This window comes from Nelumbo nucifera, chromosome 4 (genome assembly GCF_055504915.1).
Source record: "Nelumbo nucifera cultivar China Antique chromosome 4, China Antique-T2T, whole genome shotgun sequence".
Classification (NCBI taxonomy): domain Eukaryota; kingdom Viridiplantae; phylum Streptophyta; class Magnoliopsida; order Proteales; family Nelumbonaceae; genus Nelumbo; species Nelumbo nucifera.
Genome location: NC_142652.1, coordinates 42263954 through 42289389, shown reverse-complemented (window position 1 = coordinate 42289389; position 25436 = coordinate 42263954). Strand labels below are relative to the sequence as shown.

The 25436-nt window shown below is 41.6% G+C and overlaps 1 protein-coding gene across 4 annotated transcripts in view; it reads right to left on the bottom strand.

Annotated features, from left to right (window-relative positions):
* The window catches only part of LOC104590510 (putative cyclic nucleotide-gated ion channel 20, chloroplastic), a 199809-nt gene that overhangs the window by 118064 nt on the left and 56309 nt on the right, over positions 1 to 25436 (bottom strand). For all 4 annotated transcript variants that reach the window (XM_088903865.1, XM_088903866.1, XM_088903867.1 and 1 more), the window contains one exon: positions 22490 to 22627. In XM_088903865.1, the coding sequence (XP_088759991.1) occupies positions 22490 to 22627 (138 nt within the window). The remainder of the gene's footprint in view (positions 1 to 22489; positions 22628 to 25436) is intronic.

Here is a 25436-nt window from a genome sequence, read left to right as displayed (position 1 = left end):
TTAAATTATCCTGTAACTGGGCCTGTGTGAATGGGCCTAAGCCTATTTACTGTTTTAAGTTATCTGGGTGTCCCATCACTAATCAGGGGCATTCCAGTAATTTCTTGTATCATTGTACTCATTCAAATATAAATAATAGCATGGTCGACTGACTAGTACAGTTCAACATTCACAGCATATCAGTGGTGTTCTTCTCCTCTCCTCTACTTCGAGTACAGCTCTCAAGCTCACATGGTATCGGAGCACTAGCTTCTCTTTGGTTTCAGCAGGCACACTAGCTTCTACTCTCTCTTCTCTTGCTGTTCTTTCCATCTTCTTCCTTCTTCTTTTCTGGGTTGCTGAAAAAACTAGGGTTGTAAGAGAACAAAGCAGATTCGAACCTAGGGATTCCGTTGGTTGTAGGGCTAAAGGGAGGAAAGGCCCAGAAGAGGATGTCCTACTAGGTTCTTTTTTCAGCAAATAGTAGTTATTTGGCTACTAAGAGAGGTCTGTATAGGACAGACCTAGTTGAGGACTGATTTCAGCAGTCCTAGCCCTAGCCGAAAGGGGGAGAGCTTCTCCACAACTGCAGCTTCGAAACCACAGCAAAATCAGCATAGCACAGTGGTAAACAGCTCCAAGTTCAGGTTGGTTATCAGTCTGGAACCTCTCACCACTGCTGTACCTGAACTGCTTCAGCTCAAGTGAAGATTACCTAGGGAGCTGCCTGCTCCAGATTGTCCAGCACTGTACCCGAACTACTCTAAGACCGAAGTCAGCATGTCCTCACTATCTGGAGAAGTTTCCTCCAGAGATAACAGACCTACCGCAAGGTTCTCTAACCTGGAAAACCCTAATCTGCACAGTTTACAGATTACAAACGTGTTGCTGGATGAATATAACTTCAGAGAGTGGTCCGTCTCAGCAAGGCTGTTCATTACTTCTCGTGATCTCACCAGCTATCTGGATGCCTTCTTTCTGAGTGTATCCTTTCGCCACCAGACGAGCTTTGAAGGTCTCAACCCTACCATCGGGGCCCTTCTTCCTCTTGTAAATCCATTTGCAACCGATTGCTTTTACCCCGGAGGGCGGATCTACTAGAGTCTAGACTCCATTGGTCTCCATTGAGTCCATTTCTGCTCTCATGGCCTCCACCCACTTCTGGGAATCTATGTCCAACATAGCTTCCGCGTAAGTCACGGGATCCTCCTCACTAGTCAAGGTTTCCACCAGGTAACTATCCTGGTCATAACCATAACAGACTGGTGGCCTGGATACCCGAGTGGAACTTCTAGGTTGGTCACCACCTGGAACTTGTGGGACATCTCCCACTGCTCCTGAGCTCTCCTCATCAAGAACAATTTCCTGACGAAGATTGTCTAGGATGTAGTCATTTTCCAAGAATTGTGCATTCCGACTGCAGAACACCTTCTGCTCACTTGGATCATAGAATAGGTAGCCCACTGAGCCCTTTGGGTAGCCAACGAATAGGCAACGGCTGGTCTTGGAATCCAATTTGTCCAGATTCGTTCTTTTAACGTGAGCCGGACAACCCCAAATCTTCAAGTGTCGTACACTTGGTTTCTTTCCGGTCCAAAGCTCATAGGGAGTCTTAGGAACCGATTAAGTTGGAACCCGGTTCAGCACGTATATCGCAGTCTCTAATGCGTATCCCCAAAAGAATGTGGGTAACTCTGAATGGATGAGAAATGACCGGACCATATCTAATAGGGTCCTATTCCTCCTCTCTGAAACACCGTTAAGTTGTGGTGTAGCAGGAGGAGCTAACTGTGATACTATCCCGTTTGCCTTTAAGTAGTCCCTAAATTCGTCAGAGAGATATTCGCCGCCTCGATCTGATCGAAGGGACTTAATTTCTCTCCCTAACTGTTTCTCGACCTCTTGTCTGAACTCTTTGAACTTTTCAAAGGATTCAGACTTATGTCTCATTAGGTACACGTAACCATACTGAGAATAATCATCGGTGAATGTAATGAAATACACGTGTTGGTTACGGGTCCTAACACTCAGGGGACCACATACATCAGTATGTATAAGGTCAAGCGTGCCTGTACATCTTTCAGGCTTACCGTTAAATGGCCTCTTGGTCATCTTACCCTGAAGGCAAGGCTCACAAGTGGGAAGATCTTCTACAGTTAGAAAATCCAAAGGACCATCCTTTACCAGTCTTGTGATTCGGTCAACGCCGATATGGCCAAGTCGGTAATGCCACAGGCACGTGGGATTAACTATATCACGTGCTCTTTTCTTGGGGATTTCAGCCGACGTAGTTTCGGCTATATTAGTTTCTAGAGAAGGATGTAGAAAATAGAGACCGTTCTCCAGTTCCCCATGTGCGATGAATTTATTGTTCCCTTTAATAGTAATCGTATTACCGAAAAAGACAGAATATCCATCCGCACACAGTTTTGAGACAGAAATCAAATTTCTTCTTAGATTTTGCACAAAAAGACAATCTTTAAGTACAATATTTCCTTCTCTAAATTTTAATTCTACGGTGCCTATTGCCGTAGCTGCAACGCTTGCAGAAGTCCCCAAGTAGAGTATCACTTCTCCATCATTCAACCTTCTGCTTACCTTGAACCCCTACAGTGAGTTACACGCATGAGTTGAAGCCCCCCTGGAGTCAATACACCAGGACGCAGAAGCCACTAATAAGTTGGTTTCTATGAAGGATCATATCCACTCATCATATGAGTTTTCCCTTTGGCCTCTGTCAGACAAGGTTCAGAGCCGTTTTCAGGTAAACCTTTCTATCCAGTGAGTGCTCACCCATCATATTCGTGAACGCCAAGGTACCGTCAGAGAGTTCCCATTTTCTGGTGAAGCCCCTCCCACATCGGTCTATGACGCCCCTATCATCTTATGAAACACTTAGACAAGCCCAACAGCAAATGGATAGCCCATTTTCTGGTGCGTTTCCTCATTACTGAAGGACCCATCCTCATGCTAATGATGGAAGGCCTTTAGAGAGTTCATAACATGAATCTCCCGATCACTTGCACTCATATTTACTGGAGGGAACAAGAATTACGCCCTAGTTTATTTTAGGTCAAACCAAAGTGGCTCCCACTGACTTTCATAAAGCCAGATTTCGGTGGGCTTAAATCGGCTAGGGTTCCGCACGTAACCTCTTCAGGAGGTATGGGGCCCACCATTGAGGGAGGTCATCCAATGACCAGGAGAGACACCACGGCAATGATGTGCATTCAGCCATAGTGTGCGCAAGAGCCACTATCGAATCTGCATGGGCCAAGTACTTATGGCCCATGAACGTAGCACATCACACATCCATACATCACATGCAGGAAGGAATTGATCCAATCAATTAATTACCTGTAAAAACCCATTTGAAGCCCATTTTAATCCATAATATTAACAATTAATATCATCTAGGTATATGGGCTGAATTAGGGTTACCCAGTTCGGCCCATATAGCTTTATCCTTTGAAGTGGGCTTTTGGCAGTTTTAACAAATTAAAACTGGGCCTTACAGGTTGGGCCGAATTAAATATCCAATTAATTATCAATCCTTAGGCCCATTAAACAAAAAAAAAATTAGGGCTGATATTCAGCCTTGATCGAACCCTAGATTCGGTCCAAACAATTTGAACAAATCTTGGTTCGAATGGGTCTAGGGTTTGATCTTTAATTAAATCTTTAATTCAAGAATATAATCTGGAATTAAAACTGATAAAACAAAACAAGAATCAGTCAATCCAGGGCTGTTCGTACAATCCATCCTGCAAAACAGAGGTTAGATCATAGGATGCAGTTTCACAAATTGCAAATCGTAGGTAGCGAATGTCCCATCTGTGAAATCTCCTTCCTTGCACCGCCATCTTCGATCCAAAAATAAATAGAAATAGAAAACATAATTTCTATTATAATTACATCAGATCGAATACCTAATACATTGAGTCTAAAAATAAAAAAAAATTATTTACAGACCAAATGTAATGAATAAATCAAGAACTGCAAATCTTGCAGGTTCCCTGCGCAAACCAAGAATTCGATCTCCTCTTGTACGAACAGCCCATAAATCAAGAAAATCATAAAGAACTATTCTAAACAATAATCAGATTTATATAAAATTTAATTTCAAATTATTCGCCCATAATTTTGGGAGCAAATTCCCAAAAACACTTATTTGTGCAAATTGGGTAGAACACCTTCTGCCCATTTGCACAGGTTCAGATCTGAATTAAATTGATTCAACATTTGAACCATGGCTCTGATACCACTGATGGGATGGGATATCCATCACATGGACGCCCAAGTATTGTAGAAAGGATTGGGCGAATTTCAAAATTTCTCCCATCTTTGCAGGGAATCGAATTCCTTATATTTAGAAAAACATGTTTTTCAATGATCAATCTTGAATCAAGAACCAAACCAGATCTGAACAAAAAGGAGTAGGAGGGAGGATGTACCTGATACGGAGAAATAATATCTCCCAATGGAGGTGTTCACGCCCAAGGAAGGATCCAAAATCTGTATCCATCAGATGGACGCCCAAGTATTGTGAAAAGGATTGGGCGAATTTCAAAAATTTCTCCCATCTTTGCAGGGAATCGAATTCCCTATATTTAGAAAAACATGTTTTTCAATGATCAATCTTGAATCAAGAACCAAACCAGATCTGAACCAAAAGGAGTAGGAGGGAGGATGTACCTGATACGGAGAAATAATATCTCCCAATGGAGGTGTTCACGCCCAAGGAATGATCCAAAATCTGCTCCCACTGAAGATGGCGCAGTGCAGGATGAAGCAGAATCAGTAATGTTCTTCCAAAAGAACTTGACCCTTCGCAAGAATCAACTGGATGGCTTGTAAGTACAACTCCAACCAATCCTTTCCCAAAAGATTGGAATCAAGATCAGATCTTGATTTCTCCCAAGAACTGGAGATCGAACTGAAGGTAATGGCGGCGGCAAGAAGGAGGCGGCAAGATAGATTTTTGCAGAGGTTGCAGAAATCTCTCTTCTGTGATTTCAGCTCTGAAGACAACAGTCTTAGGTTGCTTGTCTAAAGGCTGCCGCCCCCTCCTCCTTTTATAGATTTTAAGGGGATCAACTCCTAATCCTATTAGGAGCTGTTGATCCAAATTATATTTGGATTAGAAGTCCCTTTAAGTGATAAGGGAGAACCCTTATCTTATCTGCAGATCAGATCAGCCATCTCCTAATCTAATTAGGAGGTTTCCAGATCTAAATCTTATTTAGATCCTGGACTCTCTAAGTGGATAGGGTCTAGGCCCAATCCTATCAGCTGATCCATCTCAGAATTCGCCCCCTTTAATTGACTGATCAAATCAGCCCAGTTCGAAATGGGCTTAAGGCCCATTTAAGGTTATGTACTCACTTAGCCTTCCAAACTACTGCCCAGTTGGGCTTCCTTGTATGGCGTGGGACCCAAACATTGATCTACACATCAGCCACATGGGTTCAACCTAGCCTTTGTTACAAGGCCTGGCCGAATACACTGTTATGGACAGTGCACCCCCTGAAACCCATCTTATGGGCTCTATGGCCCAACACTTTCCTAAGCGGCCCCTGAGCCAAGCCACCTTGTAACACCTAGGGACTGTGGGTAGATGCAAGATTAGCCCATCAGGTATTATCCTCGATGGTCTTACACTTAACCTCTCAGCCCATAATGATCAAACACTGCCCGACAAAAGAGGACCTCTCCCTCGACTGCAAGGAACAGTGTTGCACTCTCTGCTTACATGGATCCCGGGAATTATACCTTCTTGCAAACATTTTAGAAACCATAATATATATACTTTTATATCACATATAAAATATACTTTGCAAAAACAAATCTCAACGGTTGAAATCGGCTGCCAACAGTCTTGGTTTCCATCAGTGAGAGTGCATCCCCGATCATTACCTTTGTCCGACAAAGGGGCTGATCCTGTCACTATGATCACCCACTCAGATGAATTCTCGGACTGTCCCAACATACCCAGGTTTCGACCCCCACTAAGGATCTCACTGATTGGTACATCAAAGACAGCCCAATCCGACACCTAGTGTAATATCATAATCGAGTCTAGGGGTCAGGTGTAACTTTCCAGTTTTGCCCATCTATCTCCAAGGTCCAGGGCAATACTGGAAATCTGGTCCAGTTCAAAGGTTCTATTAGTCCTACACTACATGTGCTTCGGGTCTCACCCTGGACAAGCCACCCCAACAGTTGGCAGCACACCAGTGTTGGCCTTGGTAGGATAAGTCTCCCCAGACTTACCCAAAGGCTGTGAACATTCTAAACTAACACAAGTCTCAGTAAATGTCCAGTTTAAGGGTATTACACAGAAACACATCATCGGAACATGAATCAAAAGTGTACTTTATTCATTTAAAATAAATTCATAATGTACATTTTCTGATTGAAGCTAAGGGCATACAACTGTCTAACACACTCTCCTAGCCGACCCACTAGAATTTTATTCATAAAACTTAGAGTTACAAGAAAGACAATTTTGTCCCTCATAGAAGATGGGACACATAACTTAAACTCAAATACAATAGACCTTTCACTTTCAAGAAGATACACCAGAATGACCAAAATACCCTTGACTCGAGCATTCTAACACTCCCCCTCAAGCTGGAGAGTATATATCATATAGTCCCAGCTTGTTACAAATGTAATCTATTCTTCCCCGAGACAATCCTTTTGTGAAGAGATCTGCCCACTGATTTCCTGAGCTCACATGAGATGTAGTTATTACCCCACTTATCACTTTCTCTCTCACAAAGTGACAATCCACCTCAATATGTTTAGTTCTTTCATGGAAGACGGGGCTGGATGAGATGTGAACAGCTCGGTTATCACAGTATAGTTTCATGGGTTTGTCAATTGAGAAACCCATCTCCTGTAGTAAGTTCTTCAACCATACTAGATCACATGTGGTATGGGCCATAGCCCTGTACTCTGCTTCTACACTACTTCTTGCCACCACTGTTTGCTTCTTGATATAGAGCCAGCCCAATCAGCATCTGTGTACCCTACTATCTCAAGAGTTCCTCCCTTTTGGTATAACAAACCACGACCTAGAGCACCCTTTAGGTACCTAACAATTCTCATAACAACTTCCCAGTGAGGAACCCGGGGATGTTGCATAAACTGACTCACCACACTCATAGAAAATGATATATCTGGTCGGGTAATGGTCAGGTAGTTCAACATTCCCACCAACCTTCTGTATCTTCCAGGATCATCAAACTCTTCACCTGCATCCACACTTAACTTGGCATTGAGTTCCATAAGAGTCTCTGCTGGTTTAGCACCTAACAACCCTGTTTCTTCAAGTAGATCAAGAACATATTTTCTCTGACATAGGTTGATCCCCTGTTTTGACCTCGCAACCTCTATTCCTAGGAAATACTTTAGCTTCCCCAGATCTTTCGTATTGAAGTGGTCCTGTAAGAATTTTTTCAGCCTATCAATTCCATTGCTATCACTTCCAGTTATGACAATATCATCCACATACACGAGTAGCAAGATTTTCCCATCCTTTGAGTTATAGTTGAACACAGAATGATCAACCTGACACTGTTTCATCCCAAAGGCCTTCACCACTTCACTGAACCTGCCAAACCATGCACGTGGAGATTGTTTCAGTCCATAGATTGCCTTTTTGAGCCTACACACCTTACCAGCCTCCCCCTAAGCAACAAACCCTGGTGGTTGCTCCATATACACCTCCTCAACAAGATCACCATGTAGGAAGGCATTTTTTATGTCAAGTTGTACGAGAGGCCAATCATACATAGCAGCTAATGAGATCAACACCCAAACTGAACCAATTTTAGCCACAGGAGAGAATGTCTCCATATAGTCCACACCATATAATTGAGAATAGCCCTTGGCCACTAACCGTGCCTTCAATCGTTCCACACTGCCATCAGGAAGATGCTTCACTGTATAGACCCATTTACACCCAAAAGTGTGCTTACCAGGAGGAAGGGTGGTGAGTTCCCATGTGTGATTATGTTGTAGAGCAGAGATTTCTTCTTCAAAAATAGAGAAGAAGAAAACACGAGACCTTATTGCTCTGATACCATGTGAATAAACCCTAGTTGATTCTAGGTCAAAGTAGAGAAGGAGAAAGAAGAATGAAAAGAGAAAGAAGAAGAAGAAGAATGAGAGAAGAAGAGTGTTCGGCCAGACTAGAAGAGAGAATGTGAAAAATCACTCTCCTAGCCGACCCACTTGAATTTTATTCATAAAACTTAGAGTTACAAGAAAGACAATTTTGTCCCTTGTAGAAGATGGGACACATAACTTAAACTCAGATACAATAGACCTTTCACTTTCAAGAAGATACACCAAAATGACCAAAATCCCCCTGACTCGAGAATTCTAACACGCACAAAGGAGAAATGTTGGGTCTTGTATCCTCATCTAAAGCCAACTGCTTTGAGAAAGGACAAAAGGCAACATAAGGGTCACACAACAAGTGGGAATCTTGCCACCAACAACTGTAGTGACAACTCACAGAGTACTCCAACAGTGTCCTCTTCCTCCACAGGGCAGGCAACCGACTCCTCTGGACCAAGTACTTTGGGCTTCACAGCTAGTGAGGTAGAGGTTCTCAGTCAGGCATTCGCCCGTCTGAAGAAAAATTCTTTAGCTTCCACCTCTCTTGCCAAATCAGGTACAGTCTCTGCATTTAGTGCAACTAGTTCCATTAATTCTACTTCTTATGGCTCAGAACTCTTCTTAATGAGGTTGGTATTAAGGCTGAGGGTCCTCTCAGGTTGTATTATAATAAAGCTACTATCAACATTGCCAACAATCCCGTACAGTATGACAGGACAAAACATATTGAAATTGATCGACACTTTGTCAGAGAGAGAATTGTCTCAGGAGAACTCTGTGTGCCTTATACTCCAACAGAGATGCAAATTGTAGATGTACTGACTAAAGGGCTGACAGCAACAAAGTTCAGGGACATACTTGGCAAGCTAAACATGATTGATATCCATGCTTAGCTTGAGGGGGAGTGTTAGAATGTTAGAATGAAGTCTCTTTGTATGAGTGTTCGGCTAATAAGAGTTCTTATTAGCCCATACTTAAGTTTAAGTTATCCTGTAACTGGGCTTGTGTTAATGGGCCTAAGCCTGTTTAATGTTTTAAGTTATCTGGGTGTCCCATCACTAATCAGGGGCATTCCAGTAATTTCTTGTATCATTGTACTCATTCAAATATAAATAATAGCATGGTCGACTGGCTAGTACAGTTCGACATTCACAACATATTAGTGGTGTTCTTCTCCTCTCCTCTACTTCGAGTACAGCTCTCAAGCTCATAGAGAGTTATATTGTAATTTACTCATATTATTATTGAACATTAATTTGAGGAGTTATGATGTTTTAGTAACAAATTAATGATATTAGAAAGGTGGGTTAAGCTACTTTCTGGCTTCTAGCCACTTCATTAGGTTCTATACGAATAACAAACATATGTACAATTACATAATAACTCCTCATTAGTAAAAGATTGAATAGATAAAACCTCCCTTAAACTTGCACCTCCAACACACCCCTTCAAGCTAGGCATAAATATTATACATGAGAAGCTTGCAAATTTTTCTTCCATCTTAAGATGTACCCTTTGTTAAATGATCAACAAGTTGTTCATTTGACTTCACAAAAGGTAGACAAATTTCTCCACTTGCAACTCTCTCATCATCTTCATCATTATAGTAAGAATGGGCCAAATGGGCCTTAGTATCTTTATTCTTTTAAGTTTATGCTCTTTTAGTTATGGGCCTCTTTTGTTTTGTTTTATTATTTCTTTAGCGTTGGCACCCCATTAACGGGCATCCAGGAAATTGTACTTAATTTAGAATTAAGAAAATAAAAGGCATCTTGGGGGGGGGGGGTAGAGAGAGCATCAAACTCTTCTCTTCTCTCTTCCCTTCTCTTCTTCTTCCACAAACATCTTATGAAACCTTTCTTTCTTCTTCCTTCTCTTTTCTTTTTCTATATTTTCTGAGTTATTGCATGTGTTTCACAACTTGGTATCAGAGCAGGTTCTTAGTTCTCACCTTCAACATCTTTCTCCTTTCTTTCCCCATACACAATGTGTATAGAGAACTGATTGGTTGATCAAGCAACAACTTATGTAGCCTGGTTAGGAGGGTTTTTGGAGAGTTTTTGTGGATTTTTACATCCTTAATTGAAGACCAAGGCAGATTCTTGGAGATTTTTCCCGAAAACCCTAGATAATTGGAGAAATCTTATTATAAGTCCTAGAGACACTTTGAAGCAAGCACTTGGGGATCAAAAGGGAGCTCTTTGATTTCTATTAAGGGTGGTTTGGGTTGGATTGAGTTATGGAACCTCTGGTAAGAGTGGTTGAAGTTTCTCTCCTTCTCCAATCCTGTCGAGTCTTGTGAAACCCTAGTTTTGGGTGGTTGAAGAGTTGTTCTTTGCTTGGAATAGAAAATCTAGCTTAGTAAAACCCTAATTGGATTTTTGTTTGCATTTGTTCACTCAATGGATCAAATTGAAGGAGAAACCAAATATGCCACAGATTTTGGGTTTGGACATGGGGGCTAGTGGAGACTCTGTTGGGGACAGTAAACATTGTGAAGTTGGATGGTGTAGATGGTGTGGTGAGGATACGTACAAGGATCTCCTTGATGAAAAAAGGAAGACCGAATGCAGGAGGGAGGCTAAAGGCTAGGGCGAATGTGAGTGATAAGATGATGATTTTGTTACGAGAAAGACCCCTATTTATAGGGAGAGATCCTGAGGTCCAAAAAGGAAGGAACCAAAAGCATTTGATTCCCACTAGGAAAGGGAATATTGGATTCGTCGTCAATTGTCAGGGAGCACTGCTAAGGTTTCACCATGTGTCTTAGGAGATATCTCCAAGGTGAACTTTCCTTTTGTTCGAAGATTCTCATAATCCGCGTGTACTACTTCCTTTTGTGACCCATTTAACCAACATGGCGTAAGTGACATCATCATTTAGCGGGCACGCCTTTATTAGGACCATAGGGCACCTTGTCACACGTGTAAATTAAAGATAAATGTATAACTAATATTTATTTCCGATCTACAGTGATTTTGTGGTTCCACAATGGCTTTGAACTTATCGCAACTCCACATGTGTCTAAAACTCATCGCAAATCTGTGTGTATCATCGCAGATTTGCGCATGTCTAAAGTTCATCGCAGATTTGTGCGTGTCTAAACTTTATTGCAAATTTACATTAGACAAGGTTCACCGCAAACTGTTTTGAGTACGGGTTTGTCACAATCATGCAATGAGTTTATAGTTATAAACTCATCACAGACGTCCGATGAGTTACGAACTCATCGCAAGTGTCCATGTGGTATTAATTCGATATCCTTTGCACTCTGATGATCTAAGCGATCACTATGTACCTACAGATGGAACTAATTATTTAGTTTGGTCTCAGTAAATTAAAATACATGTGTGTAGTAGAGGGAAATGGGGTAACATTTTCGGGAGCAAGAAGAAACCAACAAAGGCTGACCTTACCTATGAAAGGTGGATGCAGGAAATGGGTTGGTTAGTGAATTCTATGCAGCCACATATTAATCAACACTATCTGTGGATGAAAACTGCAAAAAAGTGTGGGATAGTGTCACGGATACCTATTCCCAAAAGTTGAATGTTGCCCAAGCCTACAAATTGAAGAATGATGTGAATAGTCTATGACAGGGGGAGAACACTTAGCCGTTCACTTCTCCATGCTGAAATCTCTTTGATAGGAGATTGATTTGATGGAGACTGTTGTTTGGGGTTGTATAAAGGATGCAGAAACACATAAAAAGTTGGTGGAGATAAATAGGGTCTTTGAATTCCTCACCAGGCTCAACCTAGAGTATGACATTGTGAGGTAGAATGTGTTTGAAAAGGATGAGGTGACTTTGTCTCAGGCTTATGTTATGGTGAGTAGTGAGGAAAGCAAAAGTTAGGTTTAGTTTGTAGAGACACAGGTTGATCACTATACTTTGAAAATGAGAAAAAAAGAATAGAAGAGAGAAGAAAGGAAGGAGAAACTAGATGTGATCAATCAGGCCGATTGATGCTCTAGTACCATGTTTGCTAGAATGGTGAAGTAGAAGAGCAAGAAGAGAAGATAAGAGGAGAGAAGAGAGCAATGTATGGGGAGAAATTTCTCATCTAGCCCTAGAAACTAATATATATATTGACATTAAGATATTACAATAAAAAGACTAGAATGCCCCTGATTAGTGATGGGATACCTAACCAGTGTAAAAAATAAAACAGTTTAGGCCCAATAACTAAAGGCTCATAACAAAAAATAAAACTAAAACATAGAATGTTAAATAATCCCACCAACACCTAATCACTCAACCTAATAAGAACATCCTTATTCAATTGTCTCTAAGTAATCAATCTCATGCCACAATGAATTTAATATGGAGAAGTACATGAACAAAAGCTTATATTCCTTCTTGAGGTTATTAAACTCAAATCTATGCTTGTACAGCCTAGCAACATTTAGGGCATGGAAATGACTCACTAACCTAGATTTCCTTTGTTGTTCCCATCCACAAATAACTTCTACTAAAGTGTGGTTGCATAGGATTCACCAACCAAGACATCACAAATAATTCTCCTCCATCCACTTCCTAAAATTTGGATCTTGGGTGTCAAGTTCAACTTCTTCCCTTGTTAGATAAGCAAGTTTTCCATGCCTTCCTATAGGCTTACAAGAAAATTGAGCCCATTTCTTATAATGATTTGGGTATTCAGCCCATCCCTAAAGTTTCTTACAACAATATTGGAGTTCAATCCCTACTTGTAATTACCTCCTGCTAACACCATCTGATGACAACCTTACAAGGATGTTCCAACAAGTCCAGTTATATGCTCAATAAGAGTCCTTACGGTTGAACTACTTCATAGTAGGAAAAAAAAAAAACAAAACTAATCTATCTTGTAACCCTAGATCTCTGTTTTTCTAACTGTTTTGATTTAAGAAAATAAAATATACCATGTTCTTGATATGGTACTCAACCTATGCATAAAATTAGATCTGGAAAATATTCTAGTACCCATGATCCAAGAGACCAACCAATCTCTTCTAGTGAAAATAGAATAGCTCCCTTCATCTAATGTAGTTAATCCATGCAAAGAATGTCAATTGGGAACCTTTTATGCTAGTTCAGTGTGCTCTCTAGGGCAGAACGACTTGCTAGTTCATATATCATAGACATCTAGGAGGGTGTAAGATCCATATGGTTTCCATCTCTCAAGGATTAAGGTTCTTAGTAAAGAGATATCCTAGCTCTTTGCTCTTAGAACAAATCTACATTACATTCTTCTTAGACAGTTTATGCCCTTAGCTCCAATCAGATTGATGTAAATAAACATTTATTTGTAAATGAATAAAGCGCATTTATTGTTTCATGTTAATGATGGTATGTAAAGATTGCTGGAACAGACCAACAAAAAACAGTTAATCAGTTTTACAAGAGGAGGCCACGTCAGCAGAACTAATCATCCACTTGCAACAGCTGTAACAGAAAGGCATCAAGATTGTAAAACAGTATAAGTAGTAAAGCACAAGAGAAATAAAGGCATTGATTCTTTCAGCATTAATCTCTCTCTAGCTCTCTCTCCCTCTCTCTCTCTCTCTCCTTCCAAGAATTCAGGAGGTTGGCCCCTCGAAGAGCCCTGAGTTAGGCAGGTTCCTAACAAGTTGGTATCAGAGCCAGCATGACCAACACAAGAAACACGTCAGTAGACACCCGAGTGGATCAGATGGAAGTAGAGATCCATCGAATACCTTTAGATCTCAAAGAAATGAAGGAAGGTTTTACTGCTCTCCTCATTCGACTGGAGCAGGGGGCAACGAACAACGACAGAGGAAGCCAAGAAGAGCGCAGCAATGAAAACAACTGCAGAACAGGGGTGGCAACGAGAGTAGCCAAGATCGATTTCCCCATCTTCTCAGGCGGCGACCCAACTTCCTGGATTCTCAGAGCCGAACGGTATTTCGATTACCATGAGACACCTGGACAAGACAGGGTAGCTCTGGCTTCTGCGCATCTTGAAGGGGAAGCTATACTCTAGTTTCAATTGTACCGACGGGGGCACCCTCGTCAAACTTGGGCAGACTTCACGGACGCCATGACTATCCATTTTGGATCGTCTGGGTTCGAAGATCATGATGAAAGTTTGGCAAAGCTGCGGCAGGTGGGATCAGTAAAAGATTACCAAATGGAGTTCGAAAGGCTGGCCATGATAGTCCAAGGGTGGACGGAGAAGGCACTGGTGGGAAGCTTCGTCGGTGGCCTGAAAGAAGAACTGCGACTGGAGGTAAAGGCGATGCAGCCCACTTTGGTCATCAATGCAGCACCACTAGCAAGATTGTATGAGGATAAGTTCGTTGGAGCAAGAAAGGTGCAACGGCCATGGGGTCCAGGAACCAGGACGATAGCACCAGACAAGGAGGAAGGAATACTGGGCCCAGGTCCACTGGTTCCTTTCAAATGGCTGACCTGGGCAGAGATGCAAGCCCGCAGAGACAAAGGTATTTGTTACAACTGCGAAGAGAAATTCGGGCCGGGCCATCGTTGCAAGAAACAACAAGCACTTCTCCTCCAAATAGATGCCGAAGAGGAAGGCGACCTCATCGGTTGCAGAGAATCTAACCCAGGGTGGGAAAAACAATCCAATGGCACACCTGAAATATCTCTACAAGCCCTTACTGGACTTGCGTCACCTCAAACAATGAGAGTTGCAGGGCAAATCCAAGGATGCCAAGTGTCAATTCTCATAGATAGTGACAGCTCCCTTAACTTCATAACTCAAGTCTTGGTGGATAAAATGGGACTCCTGGTTCAACCAACAATGGCTTTATGGTTCATGTGGCCAACGGTAATAGCCTATCCTGCAATAGCATTTGCATGGGCCTACCACTAGAGGTTCAGGGTAACCAGTTTGCGGTGGACCTATATCCTCTTCATCTCAGTGGAGCGGACATGGTGCTAGGCATTCAATGGTTAAGACAGCTAGGACCCGTGATCTGTGACTGGGCCCATCGCACCATGGACTTCACATCAAGGAACTCTACAGTCCATCTACAAGGGCAAACATGCAAGGGTCCAAGGCCCATCAGTCTTGCAACATTAACAAAGCAAATAGGATATCCGGATCAGCCCAAATTCATGCACATGGACTCAAATTGGACCTGTTGGTCCGGCTGATTTAGTGTTTACGTTAGTCATATTTGTGTCTTAAGTCTTTAGTTATTGGGCCTAAACTAGTTTAATGTTTTATTTGTCTAGGTGTCCCATCACTAATTAGGGGCATTCTAGTCCATTCATGTAACATTATTTTGTAAACATCTATATAAGATTGTAGGGCCGGCTGAAGTAGATGAGCCGCCATTCTCAAATCTTCTCTTCTTCTTCTTCTTCTTCGGCTGTTGTGTTCCAGCAAACATGGTATCAGAGCACTAATCCGTCTGTCTGGTTATAGCCGCCACTTTTCTGCTCTTCTCTATTCCTTCTTTTTCCTCTCTCTCTCTCCTATCTTGGCCGCTGTGAAGAAACCCTAGGGTTGACCGTAGAACACAGCAAGGTCTGTATCTAGGGTTTCCCTTGGTTGTAGGGCCCAAGGGGAATTTGTTCCAGAAGTCGATGCCCTACTAGACACTGTTAGTGAAGGGGTATTTCGGTCTTTGTACCTGTTGAGAATGCTGATGTGTACTATTATGTTAGTTCGAGTGCCTCTTACTTAAATAAGGGCACTTATGTCTTTTCCAATTATATTAATAATATAATAACAGGTCTGGCCAAAACTAGGGTTGACTTTTTCCTAATTCGAACCAGACCTTTTCTCTTCTTCTTCCTCTTTCTTCCTTCTTTCCTCTCTTCCTTCTTGCTGTTTACTTTACTTTTCAGCTAACAAACAAAACAGACTTCTAGGGCAGGCCGAACTTCAACATGGTATCAGAGCCACATTAAACAAATCAGACTTGCTAGAATTCTGTTTTCTGCGCATTCGAACTAGGGTTTCTCTTGGATTTCTCAGCCATTAGTTGGTGACTGGGAAAAGGGCTGAAAAGGAGTGATCGCCCTCTTCCCTTGGAGGTTTCTATGCCTCTGGTAGTGTCGTTGGTGATTGGTTGCTGTGGTTTCTAAGCCCTCCCCTAATTAATGTAGGGCGGGTGCCCTTAGCTTCAATCAGAATGATGTACTTTATGAGTTTATTGTAAATGAATAAAAGTGCATATTTGATTCATGTTCCCTTGGTATGTTTCTGTGTAATACCCTTAAACTGGACACTTAATGAGACTCGTGTTAGTTTAGAATGTTCACAGCCAGTGGGTCGGTCTGGGGAGACCTATCCTGACAAGGCTGACACTGTGGTGCCACCAAGTCGGTTGGGGTGGCCTGTCTCAGCTGCCAGGGTGAGACCCTAGGCACATATAGTGTAGGATTAATTGAATCCATGATCTGGACCAGATTTCCAATATTGCCCTGGACCTTGGAGATTGATGGGCAAAACTGGAAAGTTACACCCAACCCCTAGACTCGATTATGATACTGCACTAGGTGTCGGATTGGGCTGTCTTTGATGTACCATTCAGTGAGATCCTTAGCAGGGGTCAAAACCTGGGTATGTTGGGACAGTCTGAGAATTCATCTGAGGGGTGATCATAGTGACAGGATCAGCCCCTTTGTCGGACAAAGGTAATGATCGGGGATGCACTCTCACTGATGGAAAGCAAGACTACTGGCAGCCGATTTCAATCATTGAGATTTGTTTTGCAAAATATATTTTATATGAGATATAAAAGTATATATATTATGCTTTCTCAAATGTTTGCAAGAAGGTTTTAATTCCCGGGATCCATATAAGTAGAGAGTGCAACACTGTTCCTTGCAGCTGAGGGAGAGGTCCTCTCTTGTCGGGCAGTGTATGATCATTATGGGCTGAGAGGTTAAGTGTAAGACCATTGAGGATAATACCTGATGGGCTAATCTTGCATCTGCCCACAGTCCTTGGGTGTTGCAAGGTGGCTTGGCCCAGGGACCACTTAGGGTAAGTGTTGGGCCCATAGAGCCTATTTGAAGGGTTTCAGGGGGTGCACTGTCCATAACAGTGTATTCGGCCAGGCCTTGTAATAAAGGCTGGGCCAAACCCATGTGGCTGATGTGTAGATCAATGCTTGGGTCCCACGCCATACAAGGAAGCCCAACTGGGCAGCAGTTAGGAAGGTTAAGTGAGTACATAAGCTTAATGGGCCTAAAGCCCATTTCGAACTAGGCTATTTAATTAGTTATTTATGGGGCGAATTCTGAGTTGGATTAGCAGATAGGATATGGTCTTGGCCCTATCCACCTCGAGAGTCCAGATCTGAATGTGATTCAGATCTAGAAACCTTCTAATGAGATTAGGAGAAAGCTAATCTAATCTGCAGATAAGATAAGGGTTTAACCTTATCACCTAAAGAGAGGGCTGATCCAAATATGATTTGGATAAGCAGCTCCTAATTGGATTAGGAGCTGATCTTTTAGGCTAACAAAAGAAGGAGGGGGTGGCAGCCTTTAGATGACACACATTCAGATCCTCTTTAGTGCTGAAATCACAGAAAGAAGAATTAAGCATCCCTGCAGAACTCTTTCTTGCCGCCCCTGTTTGTCAGTTTGATCTCCAGTTGTGGGAGAGGTCAAGATTCGATCTTGACATCAGTTCTTTCAGAAAGAATTGATAGGAAGCTGTGCTCACGTGCCATCCTGCTGATTCTTGCGAAGGATAGAGTTCTTGGAGAAGAACACTGCTGATTCTGCTCCATCCTGCACTGCGCCATCTTCAATGGGAGCAGTCTTTGGATCCTTCCTTGAGCGTGAACACCTTCGTTGGGGGATACTATTTCTCCGTATCAGGTATAATCCTCTCCTACTCCTTCTGGTTCAGATCTGGTTCAGTTTATGGTTCAAGAATGATCCTTGAAAATATGATTTTCTAAATAGGGAATGCGATTCCCAGTTGAAGGGAGAGAAATTTTTTTTTGAAATTTGCCCCCTTATTCCGCAATCTTTGGGCGTCCATAGGATGGATCTCTCGTCCCTTCAGTACTCATTGTGGTTTGGATGGACATACTATTAACTACTACTATGACTTACATGGTCCACCCTCGACGTGGGCCAACCATGCCATGACTAGTGACACCAGTTCCAACTTTAGACAGGAGAACCGGTCAGTTGAACAGACGCCTTCTACCTCTTCAGATGGTCCAAGCAAGGAGATGATGAGTGTTCCTCGTGATGAGTATGAAAAGTTTGCTCAATCCACGTCGCAGCAGAACACAGCTACCTTTGCACACTCAGGTATGGCTTGTTTGGCATCCACACCCATCCCTTGGATTATTGACTCTGGAGCCTCCGATCACATGACGGGAACTCCAGGTGTGTTTTCATCTCGCACTCATTGCTCAACATCACAATCTGTTACCCTTGCTAATGGCTCCACATCATCTATTCATGGTGTTGGTAATGTTGACCTAGACCCTATATCCCTATCCTCTGTTTTATATGTACCTAAGCTTCCATTTAATCTTATGTCTGTTAGTAAGCTGACCAAGTCCCTTAATTGCTCCATTACATTTTACCCCTCTATGTGTGTTTTTCAAGATCTCAAGACGGGGATGAAGATTGGTGGAGGGCGTGAAGCCGGTGGACTGTATTATCTTGATGGTGGTGGAAGAACGTCAACGGCCCTTCAGTCATCTATTTCTCCTCTCCAGTGGCATTGTAGATTTGGTCATCCTTCACTGAAAGTGTTGAAGTCCTTGGTCCCCTCATTGAGTCAACTTTCTATTCTAGATTGTGAGTCGTGTCAATTTGGGAAACATCATCGTGTTCCCTTTACTTCTAAGGTTGATAACCGTGTGTCGAGTCCTTTTTCTTTAATTCATTCAGATGTTTGGGGTCCTTATAAAGTGATGTCATATAATGGATACAGATATTTTGTTATTTTTGTTGATGACTTTTCAAGAATGATGTGGCTCTATTTAATGAAAGAAAGAAGTGAATTAATTGCCATCTTACAGAAATTTTATGCTGAGATCCACAATCAATTTGGTGTTCACATCAAAATTTTCCATTCTGATAATGGCCATGAATACTTGTCTTCATCTTTTCAAGAATACTTGGACCAACATGGCATTATACACCAAACTTCATGTACCTACACCCCACAACAAAATGGGGTTGCTGAGAGAAAGAACCGACATCTTGTAGAAACGGCACGCTCACTCATGCACCACATGAATGTTCCCAAACCCTTTTGGAGTGATGCAATGCTCACCTCTTGTTTCTTAATTAATCGGATGCCCACGTCTATTCTTGATGGTCGTTCTCCTTTTAGTGTCTTGTTCCCCAACATGTCTCCGTTTCCGCTTCCTCCTCGGGTATTTGGGTGTGTCTGCTTCGTCCATAATCTAGGTCCCGGGACTAACAAGTTAGATGCACGATCCCTTAAGTGTATCTTCCTTGGCTATTCCCGGACTCAGAAATGGTACAAGTGTTACCACCCCAGTTCTCGTCGTTCCTTGGTATGTGCTAATGTTACTTTCGAGTCTACTCCGTTCTTCGTGGGGTCTGGTGATGCTGCTTCCTCCACATCACCTCCTCCTCTTCCCCTTCCTGTGGCTGATCCTCCTCCTCTGGTTCCAATTGTGCCTACGTCCTTGCCTCCGGTGCCACCGGCCGTTGACCATCCACCTATCCATCACGTGTATACACATCACCCACGTGTACCGGCTGCGACTCCTCCGGCTTCATCACAGTCGACAGATCCAGCTCCAGATCCGACACCAGCCTCTGACTTTGATCTTCCTATTGCTTTACGGAAAGGTAAACGCACCTGCACCCTTCACCCTATTTCCAATTTTGTTTCCCTTACTCAGATCTCCGCCTCCCATCGCCAGTTCATCTCTTTGTTATCCTCAGTGGAAAGCTAATCTAATCTGCAGATAAGATAAGGGTTTATCCCTATCACCTAAAGAGAGGTCTTATCCAAATATGATTTGGATAAGCAGCTCCTAATTCGTTTAGGAGATGATCTTTTAAGTTAACAAAAGAAGGAGGGAGCGGCAGCCTTTAGAACACAATCAATCAGATTTCCTTCAGTGCTGAAATCACAAGAAGGGAGAATTCTGCACCCTGCGAATACTCTCTTGCCGCCTCCCTGTTCTTGCCGCCCTGTTTGCCAGTTCGATCTCCAGTTGTGGAAGAAGTCAAGATTCGATCTTGACATCAGTTCTTTGAGAAAGAATTGATAGAAAGCTGTGCTCACGTGCCATCCTGCTGATTCTTGCGAAGGACAGAGTTCTTGGAGAAGAACACTGCTGATTCTGCTCCATCCTGCACTTCGCCATCTTCAGTGGGAGCAGTCTTTGGATCCTTCCTTGGGCGTGAACACCTTCATTGGGGGATATTATTTCTCCGGATCAGGTATAATCCTTCCCACTCCTTTTGGTTCAGATCTGGTTCAGTTTATGGTTCAAGAATGATCCTTGAAAATATGATTTTCTAAATAGGGAATGTGATTCCCAGTTGAAGGGAGAGAAAAATTTTTGAAATTCGCCCCCTTATTCCGCAATCTTTGGGCGTCCATGGGATGGATCTCTCATCCCTTCAAAAGACTCATCCCATGTTCTCTTCAATGTCACTAGAAGATAAAATACCAGTTGTAGTGCAACTAGGACTCCTCATCAAGAGTCTTGGTTCAACTAGGAGTCTTCCAATACTCATCCCAATGTTACCCAATAACTTTATATAGGAGTCATAGTCTAACTAGAACTCCTCAGCTAGAGTTCTACTCCAACTAGAACTCGTAGAAAGTATCCTAAATCAGTAAAGAGTCTTAAAAGTGACACCCTCCTCTTGTTAAAGGTATAGATTCCCTATTAAACATTTCCAAAGTCCTAAAGTCATTCCTAGGGGCCCCACATTCCTACCTATGGTATATCAAAGAAACTAATCATGATCCTACAACCCTTTGAACTCCTCAAGTCCAAGGACAAAAGTAGCCTTTGCACTTAAGCGACTCATGCCACTAATAGTGAAACAAATCCTTTAATGATCAACATAACTGGATCATATCAGTGTGTATCCCAAAGCACACCAACATGGTAGTTTAGAGTCTCACCCAAATGGATAAATATCACCACACCATCTTATGGTACATCCAACTTGTTTTTCTTGTAAATCATATTTAATATTTAGTGAGCCAAATAGGAGAAAAATAAGTAAGGAAGAATAGAAGAGAAGAGCATAACAAATTTGATAAAGCCAAAATGTGCAAGATATCAGCCTTCATTCCATACATTTATCAACCATAAGAAAGTGACCAGAATACCGTGGTCATACAGAATAAAAACCAACAGAAATATTAATAAAATAAGTGATGAATGGCAAGGGGTTAACAGAAATCATGCTTCTGGCCCCAATTGTAATACAATGATTCTTTAACGTAATTGGGGAGAGATTGTAGTGGTTATCTCATGGACTCTTTATGTAGCTAACTGTAGAGGGCTTTCTATACTTGCATATTGCTGTTTATATCTTTTTTGTAAGATTTTCTGTTTCTTGTAAAAAAAAAAACTAATAAACTAAGTGATGAATGACGGTAAATATAAGACATAAATGAGCTTCTCAACATCTATAATTACATATGCAAGGAGCCAACTGGCTCAGTTGGTAAGGTCTCGGGCTGGTTGTAGCAGAGGCTTGGGATTGAATCCCACCTGCACAAAGGGTGGGGGGTTATTGGTCCTCCCCCCCTGGCCGCATAGCCCCATGGATCAAAAACAAAAACAAGTATAATTTATGTATAATTGTTAAACACTCCCTGGTGAGGGTAAAAAGAATAGAAGAAAAGAAATTTGCATATATGAACACATGACACCTTGTAAAGCAAACTGCATCAAAACTGTACAACCAATTTCTCCGTCATGATTTCTTCAAAATAGACAACGAATTATTGTACTAGTAAGGATTGACTTACTGCAAATAGAAGGATCTAAAAGTGCAACGGCAAGACCATAAAAATTGTGGGAAGAAATGGTAAAGAATGATCTAATGACTTAATTTAACAGAAAACATGTATCTTCATAGATCACAACAGAAAAACTAGTGGATCCAGCCCCAAATAGTTTGGACTATTGATAGAGTTGAGTTGACTTTCTGCTAATAAGGGAGGTTTATGTTCAACCACAACTTGGTCATTGTTGTTCACTTGGTGAGGTGAACAATGAAACCCACTTAAATAAAGTGAATGACTTTCACCAGGTTTCACTGGATGAATACATAATTAATGTGTTAAAACATGCAAAAGAAGACAACAATATTTGCTATTAACTCACTGATGTAGTGTAACAAAAATTTGAGACTTCAAAAGTTCTTAGTACGTGGAGTTTCTATTCTTTAAAAAAAATCATGATAGAACCTTACCTGAGGAAGTGGCAGTACCACAATTACATCGATTAAAAAGTAACCTTTAAGGTAATGAAGAGCAATTGTCTTGGGATTGTCAACTAATTTACCACAACCCACAACTGTAGATTCAGGAGCAACATAAGCCAACCTGAACTGAAAAATACAAAAGCACAATGTATAAGATCTGAATTGTGGTCTACAAGAGATCCCATAGCAGCTAATGAATTGAAGATATTTCATCATTACAATTTCATTGATACAGAATGAGTACTTCAAGAATTAATTAATTTTTTTAAATGTAGAAAAGAGTAGAGTGATGTGGGCCTAGAGGGCCTGTACTATTGGGATTTTATTTCTTTTGTTTTCATTCTGACACCCTATGAGGGGCAGATATGTATTTTCCTCTTAAGTATAAAAGAAGTGAGCTTTCCATCAACACTACAATCAGTTCTCCCAATCTCTTCTTTCTTTCTTCGATATTCTCTCTTCTTCCCTCACTTCTCTTCCTTCTTTCACAGAAGGACCTGGTAATGCATAATATGCATATAGTTTTCCTAATCTGAAAGTAGTTTAGATCAACAACTGAAAGAAAGGACAATTCTCTTTGGAAAAGGACAAAGGTGTTGAGGCATATACCAGGAAGGCAATTTAATGTTTTGTTTTTATATCAGCCACCCTATGAGGGCATATCAGTCATTGTAAACTGTTTTTTTTAAGTATAAATAGTAATGCACGAGAGCAGCCAGATTAGATTGCTTCATCTTCCTTTCTTCATTCTTCTTCTTCTTCTCTCTTCTCACAAAAACTCCTTTTCTTCCTCTTTTTCATACAGATTTTATTTCAGCAGACTTCTACTCATGGTTGTGTGGGCATGATTCTGAAAAAGGGTAATTTAGTTGAAGAAAACCATTTTTTCTCCCATTCACTGATTTTGCTATTATTTTCAAAACGTAACTGAAATTGTCAAATGACCAAACTTGGTCATTTTTTGTGCAAAAATCCCTATTAATTATTTTAATTATATTATTCATTTAACTATTACTACTACTACTACTACTACTACTACAACTACTACTATCTAATATTAATTTTATTCTAAAAATTACAAGTAATATCAATTTATTAATGTTAATTAATAAATTAACATTAATTTCTTTTTGCTGTTAGGGTGCTGTCAGCATGTTCTTTTCTTGTTTTAATTATTTTATTATTAGGATGTGCCACCAGGGGTATGTTTGTAATTTTATTTTCTTTTAATTACTTCTTGTTATTATAAATAAGAAGCTGGGCGCCGCCAGCAAGAACTTTTGACTCAAACAGATTTGTTTCTCTTTTCTTATCTTCTCTTCCCTCTTCTCCCTCTCCTCTCTCTTCTCTCTCTCCCAGAAAGTAAACATGGTATCAGAGCTCAATTCTGGGCTATAGGGATCCTTTCTCTCCTCTGAATCATATCCATTCCCAATTTTACCTTGATTTCTTGGACGGTGAGGGCAAGAAACCCCAATCGGACTGATCAGACCACCCTGTTGCTGCTTTTTCTGGGTTCTTCCTTGGTCGTAGCACCAAGGTAACCCTAGTAGGAGAGGGCCGATGCTGTGAAGGCTTCCTTTTCCCTTGGCCGATGCTGTGAAGGCCTCTTCTCTGGGTTTGCACCTTCGTACTGGTGCTGTACAGGGGTGCGTGATCCCCTTTGTCACATCTATGTGCTGTAATTGGTTGGTATGTGGTCTTTTTTAATGGTTGGACTGTTGCTGGACTGTTTCTGTGGTCTCTTTAATTGTTGGACTGTTGCTGGACTGTTTCTGTGGTCTCTTTAATTGTTGGACTGTTGCTGGACTGTTTCTGTGGTCTCTTTAATTGTTAGACAGTTTTGTATGCCCTTAGCTTCAATCATTTTGATGTACTTTTGTTATTTAGTGGAAATAAATAAAGTGCATGTTTGATTCATGTTGTTTGGTTTAATTCTGTGTAAAACCCTAAAACTGGACATTTGTAGAGACTCATGTTAGTTTTAAATGTTCACAGCCGTTGGATAAGTCTGGGGAGATTTATCCTGCCAAGGCTGATACTGGTGTGCCACCAAGTGTTGGGATGGCCTGTCTCAGCCATCAGGGTAAGACCCGAGGCACATACAGCATGGGATTACTTGAATCCTTGAACCGGACCAGATTTCCAGTCTTGCCCTGGACCTTGGAGATAGATGGGCAAAACTGGAAAGTTACACCTGACCCCTAGACTCGATTATGACACTTCACTAGGTGCTGGATCAGGCTGCCTTTGATATGCCAATCAGTGAGATCCTTAGTGGGGATCAAAACCTGGGTATGTTGGGGCAGTTTGAGAATTCATCTGAGTGGGTGGTCATAGTGATAGAATCAGCCACTTTGTCGGACAAAGGGTAATGATCGGGAATGCACTCTCTCTGATGGAAACCAAACTGCCGGCAGTTGATTTCAATCGTTGGAATTTTGTTTTTGCAAAATTAATATATTTACATATATATGTACGGTTTCAAAATGTTTGCAAATGGTTTTAATTCCCGGGATCCATGTGAGAGGAGAGTGAGGCACTGTTCCTTGCAGCCGAGGGAGAGGTCCTCTCTTGTCGGGCAGTGCTTGATCATTAAGGGCTGAGAGGTTAAGTGTAAGACTATTTAGGATAATACCTGATGGGCTAATCTTGCACCTGCCCACAGTCCCTGGGTTTTTATAAGATGGCTTGGCCCAGGGACCACTTAATGTAAGTGTTGGGCCCATAGGGTCCATACGATGGACTCAAGGGGTTCATTGAGTTTTTCAGTGAATTCGGCTGGGCCTTGTATTAAAGGCTGGGCCGAACCCATGTGGCTGGTGTGTAGATCAATGCTTGGGTCCCACGCCATACAAAGAAGCCCAACTGGGCAGTAGATTGGAAACTAATTAAACACTGAATACTTAATGGGCCAAAAGCCCATTTCGAGGTG